General features: G+C 61.5%; 1 protein-coding gene across 1 annotated transcript; it reads left to right on the top strand.

Moving 5' to 3' along the window:
- The first annotated feature begins 2,268 nt into the window (after positions 1-2,268).
- On the top strand, positions 2,269-4,308 carry PVALEF (parvalbumin like EF-hand containing). The gene is made up of 4 exons (XM_061177105.1): positions 2,269-2,374; positions 2,567-2,702; positions 3,049-3,164; positions 4,265-4,308. The coding sequence occupies exons 1-4, from the start codon at positions 2,269-2,271 to the stop codon at positions 4,306-4,308; spliced, it is 402 nt and encodes a 133-aa protein (XP_061033088.1).
- Positions 4,309-9,050: the final 4,742 nt, after the last annotated feature.

Here is a 9,050-nt window from a genome sequence, read left to right as displayed (position 1 = left end):
GGCATGCTGAGCCAGCTCTGGGCCCACGTGCCCAGCCCCTGTCCCAGTGGGGCCCCAAGGCCTCCATCACCCCTTCCCACCTCCCTCCAGCCCATGAGGCCTTTTTCTCACTGAGCATCTGAACTTGGTGATTCACTCTCAGGTGCTAGATGCAGACCACAGCCCCCAGGAGGGCCACATGGGCGGTCCTGAGTGGTCTGGGGACAGGGGAGGGCCCTGCCAGCCTTGGAGGGGGCATAGAGAATGCAGTAATACTGGGCATACGTGGGGGTCTGCGGGGGGGCGGAGCCAGGCCTTAAAGCTATGACCGGCTTTGGCTATGGAAGGCAGTGAGGCGGGAGGAGAGGGAGGAAGGCCTTCCAGGCGCTGGGAGCACCCCAGGAGGCTGCGCAGGGGGCTGCAGAGCTGGCTCCGTGAGGTGCCATGTAGCCCCCTCCCCGCTTCCTGCCCTGACTAGGCGTGCCAAGTAAGACTCCATCCCAGGCCCTGGATCAGGTGCTTTAAATACACCAACCACAGCCTGAGGCCCAGGCCCTGCCTCCCCTGCTGTCTCCAGCTCTGATCTCAGGCTCCCCTGCCTTCATGGGGGGTGGGGGTGGGGGGGATGCCCCGGAGAGCAACGGGGTGGGAGCAGAGTGGTAAACAGCCCAGCGCAGGGCACCCACAGCGCTCTGCAGTCAGGATGTCAACCCAAGGCTTGGCCAGACCTGGCCTGGAATTTGGTCCTGTCCCTCCTCCATAAAGGGGGTGACATTGGCCCTGGGCAAGGCCCCGAGTGGCAGCCAGGGAATCCCTTCCCTCCAGAATGGACCCCATGATTCCAGGGTAGAGAGGGGAATCACGGTCTCACCGTGGGATGCAGGGTAGTGGGGTCTGTCCTGGGCCTCCAAGGCCTGGGCCTGCCCTTGATCCCAGCTGACCACCCCCACCCCACCTCCCAGACTGGCTGCAGGGACTGGCCATTATGGGTGACACCCACCACAGGATCCGACACCCTTTCCCCACCATTTCCTTCCCTCATGGCTCCTTGCATGACCCTGCGAAGGCGCAGGGCAGGGCGGGCGGGCAGGGGTCTCTCCATTTCACAGATGAGGAGCCTGAGGCCCAGAGCAGCTGGGGGGCACGCCCAGGGTCAGGAAGCAGGACGCAGCCCTGGGCTGGATCCAGCCCTCCCTGCCCCCCGCTGCAGCTTGAGTTGCAACCTTTGACCCGTGGCTTCTCTACTGGGAGAAAGGAGATGCCTCCGGCCACTGCCTGGCTGGCTTATGCCCAGCAGGTCACTGAGCTGCCTCTCCTGGCGGCGGGAGTAGGTTCCAGAAGGCTCCACCACCCCGTGAACTTCAGAGAGGGCCAACAAGCCTCTGAAATAGCTGCTCTGCCACGAGCCCCAGAACCCAACCCGCCCTGGGGACAGCAACCCGAGAGCTCCGCAGGTCACAAGGCACTGTGTGGGGGCACAGGACAGCCCGGTCCCTATGCCCAGACCCCACCTGCCCAGCTGGAATCCCGGCCTGCCTCAGTGGCTCCTGCCTGAACCTCCAAGAAGTGGGGACACTGCCGTGGGCACCTCCTCAGGGCAGATGCACAGCGGGCCACCCTCCTGAGCGCCTGGGAAGGGGGTGGGGCCATCCTGCTGGAGTGGGTCTGGGCCTTGCTCAGTCCAGGGCCAGCTCGAGACTGGCCTGCGCGCAGCACGCCTCCCAGCCGGCGGCTAGTGTCCAGCCAGGATGACCAAGGCCCGCCGGTCTGGGGTCCGGGAGAGAGAGACCAAGGCCCTGGGCCCTGAGTCCTGGCAGGAGGAGGTGGTGCTTCAGGTAACCAGGAAGGCTTCCCAGAGGGGGCGGCTTTGAGGTGAGCCTGGAAGGACAGAGGAAATTACGCAGCAGCGCTGAGGGGTCAGACAGCGCCACCTCCACCTCTTCCGAGTAGAGTGAAGGACCTCGTGTGTATCACTTATCGTCTCAAAGCCTCGGTCTCTTCTTCTGTGAAGTGGGGTAACACCTCAGGGTGGCCAGCTACCAAGAGGCAGGGCTCAGACGCATCTTCCTCAGGGCCTGGGCACGAGGGCCTCTGCAAGGCCGGGGCCCCAGGGTGCTGGGAAAGCTGACCCTTCCAGCCGCCCTCTGCAGCCCGAGGCCTGCCTGGGGTCTGGGTGCCTGGGGTCCCCACTCTAGGGCCAGGAGCCGGCACCAGGCAGGGTCCAGGCAGAGCACCCTTTCCTGCCCAGCACACCCGCCGAGCCGGCTCCCTGTTCCCTGCAGGGCCAGGATGGACGAGGACTTCTCCTCCCAGATGAAGAAGATGGCCATGGTCATGGGCACATCCCTGTCGGACAAGGACATAGACCTGCTGCCCACCGACATGAGGCACCATGGTACAGCCCGCCCCCGTCCGCCCTGGGCCAGCCCCACTGTGGATGCAGGAGCCCCCCCGGGGCTGGGGGAGGGCACAGGACCCGGCAGCCCCCACCCCAGGGGAGGAATCCCCCTCTGGGCCCAGGCCCTGCTGGCCAGGGCAGTCCAGCCCCGAGGGGGATGGTCCTGGTGACACGCCCGTTCATCCCCAGGCTCCTTCAACTACATCAAGTTCTTTGAGTACATGCAGAAGTTCCAGGCCTCGGGGCAGCAGAAGAGTGTCATCCGCAAGGCCTTCCAGGCCCTGGACAAAGACAAGAGCGGCTTCATCGAGTGGAATGAGATCAAGTAACAGCCAATGGCCGGGGGCGGGATGTCCTGAGCCCTGGGCCCCCTCCCTGTTGGTGGCTGGGGATGAGGGGGTACTGAGCTCTGGGCCCCCTCCCCGACCTACAACTATCACGCTCACCCCAGAAGACCTGGTACCCCCACTGGGCTCCAGCAGGCCTTGTGGGAGATGGGGTCAGGCTAGAAACAGGGTCCAGGGGCACAGCACTGGGCCCAGGACCAGAGACCCCTCTCCAGCTGGGCCTCAGTTTCCCTAGCTGTACAGTGGGGAGCAAGCACCTTGTATACCATTGGGCACCGGCCAGATGCCCCCTCAGCTCTGACCCAAGCCCACCCCAGGCCCCAGGTACATCCTGCGCATCATCCCCAGCAGCGGGCCCACCACCCCACTGACGGACGAGGAGGCTGAGGTCGTGATCCAAGCAGCCGACACGGATGGGGACAGGAAGATTGACTTCGAAGGTGGGGCAGCAGAGATGAGAGGGGCAGGGATACCTCTCAGGACTTTCCTGCCCCCCACTCCCCGTCACTCGCACTGAGTTTGCTCCACGTCCAGAGCCTGTCTCTGTGCAGGGCTGACCAGGCTCCCCACTGCCAGGCGTGGACCCCATCCCCCAAAGCTTACAGCCACCTGTGGTGGTCACCATCGTCCCTGTTCACAGAGGGGGAAGCTGAGTCTCCGGGATGCTGAGGGGGCTTGGGCATTTCACCGGGCCCAGGGGAGCTGCTGCAGGTTTCTGAGCAGGGGAGAGGTGGCCCAAGCCGGCTTTGGGGAAGGTCGAGGGGGCAGATTAGATGGGGGGTTTCCGAGATGGGGAGGAAGGTTTGAGGCAGAGACTAGGGCCTGAGGAGCTGCAGAGGTGGACGCAGGAGGAAGGAGGTCAGGTGGGCCAACGGCTGTGTGTGAGTTGAGCAGGCGGGAGGGGGTTGCCCAGGAGGAAAGGCATTTGTGGGGCTGGAGGCCTTCCCTGAGGCTCCCATGGCTGCCCTGGGGTCTGCATCATCCTGCCGCCCACCCACCCAGATGCTGACCCCAAGCCCGGGGGATGGCCCTGGGAACAGGCAAGCACAGGCTCAGAGCCCCAGACTGGGGACCTGTCCTCACCCTCCAGGCCTCCACTTGCTGCCCGCAAATACCAGCAAACCTTGACTTGTGCGGTGGTCGCAAGACTTAAAAGAGGGGCCGGGCCAAGGGGTCTGTTTAGGATGCAGCCCCCCAGCCTCTCTACGTCTCAGTTTCCCCACTGAAGGCAGGATGATCACAGGAGCACTTGCTCAGAGACTCTGAGGGGAACTGCTGAGGGTTCATCGTAAGACCCAGGGTGGGTGAGCTCACCACCGCCAAGCTGGCCGGGCACAAGGCACACGACAACGGTGTGGGGCACTCGGGCAGCCAAGTTCCGGTCCTTCCTGCTCCCCACCCAGGACTCAGGAGGGCAGGATACAGGGCCTCCCTGGACCGCGAGGTCCCCTATCATAAAGGAGGCTTCCCGCTGGGCCTGCAGGGCTTGGTGGGGCACAAGCCAGGGGGTTATTTACTAGAAATCTGTCTCCTGTTCTAGAATTTTCTGAATTGATCAAAAAGGAGAAAATTGCAAAGAAGTAGCACCACGCCCAGCCCCGGCTGGCTGAGCATCCCCCAAGGGGCACCATGGGATTCGCGAGTGCCCTGTGGAGGCCATGGGAGTGGACGCAGCTTGAGCGAGGAAAATTGAAGAAAAACAGCATTAAATGAACCGCAGCCCATGTGTTTGTTGGAGGTGTGCAGCGTCAGCTGGGGTGGGGGCAGGGTCGTGGGTCTCTGGGTGCCGGGGGGTGCAGGGTGGCATGGGGGGTGCAGGAGGGAAAATGGAAGGCCGGGTAGTGTGTGTGTCCAGCCTCCTCTGCCCCTTCTTGTTCCTGCCTCACTGGGGGCACCCTCGGAGGGCAGTCCCCCCTCCAGCCCCGGCCCCTCCCGGATCTGCCCTCCCAGCGTGGTGCTCTCTGGGCCCAGACCCCCCCCACACACACACACACCCGGCCCCGGCCCCCACTGGGCTCTGCGCAGGCTGCTCACCAGGCTGGGTCCTAGGCCGCCTGGAGTCCACAGTGCAGGGACAGCTTCAGCCCCAGGGTGCCTCTGGGGGGCCCTGGCACCAGCCCTGCACCCTGCACTCCGGGCTGGACGTGTCCAGGGCTCAGATCTCTGCCGATATCTCCTCGCCTCCTCCTTCCGGTCTTTGAGACCCCCTCCCTGTCTTTGAGGCCTCCTCCCCTTCTCCCCAAGCTCATCCTCCTGTAGGAGTCCTCCCCCACCCCACCCGCCTGCCCCAGCCTCTGCGCCACCCATACTCGCCCACCCGGTGGGCTCCCTTCTTGTGCTTTAAGCACCTCTCTCCTGTACTCCAGACTCCTGTGCCCATTCTGGCTGCCTGACACCCCGTTTCGTGTGATGGAGGCGTCTCAAGCTTAACGTGCCCAAGGCTGAGCTCCCGTCTTCCTCCCGCAGCCCCACCCTCGGTCTCCCATCTGTTAGCTGCGCTGTTCCTCTGCTGCTCAGGCCGGGAGCTCTGTGGTCACCATGCAGAGGGTGTGGATGTGCTCCCTGCTCCATCCTGGGGACTGGTAGCTGGGAGAGCACTAGGCCCCCATCTGAGCCCCCTGCATCCACGTGGGTGTGATGGGTTCCCTCCTCCAGCTGCCACGGGACTCCAGACTCTCTAGGATGGAGGGGCCAAAGGTGGCTGGATCACCCCAGGGTGAAGGCACCGCTCTCAGGAGCCCCCAGGCTGGGCTATTGCAGGAGCCAAGCTCACACATCATCCTCAGCTCCCCTCCCTTTCACACCCACCTGCAAGGTAATCCCACTAGCTCTGCCCTCAAAATGCATCCAGAGCCCCATTCCCCCACCATCTGGGCCACCACCAGCTCTTGCCCAGATGACCACCTTGGCCCCCAAACTGGCCTCCCTGCCTCTACCTTCCAACAGTGGGTTCTCAATATAACGGCCAGAGAGGTCCTTTTAAAATACAAGTCAGACCCATGGCTTCACTCGGAACTTTCCAGAGGCTCCCCTCTCATGCAGAAGAGCCAAGTCCTTGGGATGCCCACATGCTCCCTGACTTTAGACACTCCCACCCTCACTGCAGCCACACTGGCCACCCCACTGCTCCCCAGCCAGGAACCACCCTGCCCCAGGGCCTTTGCATGTTCCTGGGCCTGCTATGCTCTTCCCTAGACATCTGTCTGTGTGACTAACTCCCTCATCTCCTTCTATGTTTTCCTCAAATGTTACATCCCAAAGAGGTCAACCCTTCTGCCCTGTTTCACATTCCACTCTACCTTGCCCAGCATTCTGCATTCTCCTTAATCTATTCTCTCCATAGCACTCGCATCCCCTAATATACCATGAGTTGCTTATTTATTGTCTATTATGAGCAAGCAAAGCATCAAGGACGTGGGTTCTGAGATCCCGGAGAGGAAAACCCAAGAAGTGAGCCTGACGTTGGCACAGGGTCCCTGCCAGGGTTTGCAACTGGTTAACAGCGGTGGAGAGGCTGAGTGGCTGAGGAGGGCGTCCGGCAGTCTCCCGGGTGTTCAGTACCTGCCAGGGAGTAGGGTCTTTGCTTGTGGTTCCTATGGGGCTAGGAGTGAGAAGTGAGGACAGGAGTATCAGGCCAGTCCTCACAGAGACTGGAGCCCAGCCTCAGCCAGTCCAGTCCCTGTCCTAACTGCCACCAGGGCAAAAGTAATCCCTCTGGACCAGGGTCCAAATTCAGCTCAATGCAGACCACACCTGACCATGCCCATTCGTCTGCATATTGTCTGTGGCTGGTAGAGAAAAAGAGAAAGCTGGTGTGGCTGCTACTATCAGATGGAGGACACTTTAAGGCAAGAAGCTCTGCTAGACAAAGAGGGACAGTTTGTAAAGATAAAGGGTCAACTCACCAGGAAGACACACAGCTCTAAATTTGTATACACCTACTAACGTAGCCTCAGAGCATAAAGCAAAAATGGGCCAACTAAAATGAAAAAGAGATGATGCACAATCACAGGTGGAGATTTTAGCATTCTTCTCTTGGGAACTGATAGAGCAAGTAGGAAAGAAATCAGCAAGGATATAGAAGACTTAAAAAAACATAATGAATTAACCAGAGCTAGAAGGCCATGGAGACCTTTCTTGGGAGGCTGGGGCCTAACAGATACCCTCACCCCTGCGTACGGTGTCACCCAGCCCACTATCCCTACCCCAGGGAACAGGAATGGCATCTCAGTCCCCCTTCTTTGGGGCACACCTGTGCAGGTGGAACAGTCCAGCGGGGCAGGCCTCCCACGCCACCCTCAGCATTGTAGCCTCTCAGGGACACGTTTTCACCAGCTGGGACGTGTGAGATGCCACCACAAGGCCCATGGGCAGGTCATGGGCAGGACAGAGACCCAGGATGACACAAAGCTCCAAACCAGTTAATGTCAGGAGCAAATTATCTGTGACAACAAAAACTTGAATAAAATTAAAGCAAAGAGCTCAGATAATAGCAGAAGTGAAGGAGTATAAGGGATGCAGAGACTGGTACAGAAGGGCACCCAACCTGTCCTTGTGAACAGATGAATGAATGGATGGATCAATGGATGGATGGATGGATGGATGGGTGGGTGGATGAACAAATGAACAGATGAATGGAAAGCTGTAAATCAGGAGCTGGGGAGTCAGGAACCATCTCCCTGATTGGAAAGTCACCACCATCCATTTCTCTGCTTCTCTGGCTGTGCCACCATCTCTCCCTGAAAGTCACCCCAAGTACCTGTCTTCCCATCTGCTGAAAACCTTACTTGCAAAAATACCATAGTTTAGAAACTCCCAACAACAGCTTCAGATAAAACTACATTTTGGGGGTGGATCAGGGCATCCAAAGGCATGCCAGAGCAGGCTGCTTCTCCCCCATTTGGTCCCTGCCCTGCCCCCAGAGCCTCCGGCCTGCAGACAGTGAGCAGCCAGCTCCCTCTGCTTCCGCGCAGCTCAGGGAGGGTCGAGCAGGCCCAGCATCTGAAGCCCGCAGCCTGCTGAGCTGGTGACCCACCGCCCCTCCCCTGGCAAAGCTCACTCCAAGACCTTGCCCCTAGGGCCCAGCCCCTCCCCACCTCTTTTCTGGGACTCAGGAGGAATGCCTCAAATGGCCAGCCTGGCTCTTAGAACAGCCGGCAGAGACAGCTGGTTGGCTGAAGTGGGTGGGGAGCTGGGAGGGGCTCCAGGCCCAGTGGGAAGGGCTCCAGGAGCAAAGCTGTCCCAAGGGGAGACAGGCGGGGGCCAGGAGCGCTGTGGGTGACTAAGCAAACCCCCTGCTCACCTCGAGCCCCAGGACTGGGAGCCCCAGTTGGAGCTGGAGGGGCTGCAAGGCCTGCTCTCTGCCCGGTCATCTCATGGTGATGAGACGGCCCCATAAGGGAGGGAACATGGATGGCACACATGTGCTCTGCCCAGGGACCAGGCCAGGCACTCCACTTAGGAGGGGTCAGGCCCAGAGCGGCCCTGCTCGTCTCACTGCTGTATCCAGCTCTGGCCTGGGGTTCTGCGAGCGATCAGCTCTGGCATGAAGGAAGAAGCCGTCCTGTGCAGATGAGGAAACTGAGCCCCCAGTGCCCCAAAGCAGGGGATGGGGGTGCCGGGAGGGCCTGCAGGTCAGCGCTCCTGTGAGCTGCTTCAGGCCCATGGGGCGTCCACCTCTGCCCTCCTGGTGGTTGAGACTGAGAGTGACCGCTGCCGGGACTCACGCTAGCGAGAGGCCAAGCCTCAGGGCCTTTCAAGGGCGCAGGAGGGGCTCCACCTCCACTAGGGCCAGCCCTGCGCGTTCCCACAAGTAGGGTGGCGCCTGGGCCATTAGGAGGGCTGTCCTGGCCAGCGCCAGCTCTCCCCAGCGGCCTGGTCCCAGCACCCTTGGCCAGGGCAGCAGCAGCGACAGAGTGCCTGGTGGGAGGGCGGGGGAGGAGAGTTCCCAGAGGGGGAGCGTCCCCTCCACTGCCCTCTCGCTCCCCTGCCCAGACCTTTGAGGATGGGCCTCCACCCTCCTCATGGGCAGGGCCTGTCCAGTGCCCATTTCTCACAGGTTCCGGGTTGTCACCTCCAGGGGGTGTCCTGAGTGGGGGAAGGAAGGAGAGGCCCTCAGGGAGGCTGGCCAGTTCTCTAACCAGGGAGGGGACACACAGCAGCCTGTGCAGGGGTCGGGGAGGAGGCTCAGACCTCCTTCCCCAGGGGTGAGGGGTGCGGCGAGGGGGCACAAGCATCCTGGGGCTCGTCCAGGCCCAGGCTGGAACACAGGGCCACTCTCTGCTCAGGGACTGGGGCCTGAGTCGGGGAACCGCAGGGCCAGGCAG

This window comes from Eubalaena glacialis, chromosome 19 (assembly GCF_028564815.1).
Source record: "Eubalaena glacialis isolate mEubGla1 chromosome 19, mEubGla1.1.hap2.+ XY, whole genome shotgun sequence".
In the NCBI taxonomy this organism is placed as follows: Eukaryota; Metazoa; Chordata; class Mammalia; order Artiodactyla; family Balaenidae; genus Eubalaena; species Eubalaena glacialis.
The sequence above is the reverse complement of the archived record's forward strand: the minus strand, read 5'-3'. Positions and strand labels throughout refer to the sequence as shown.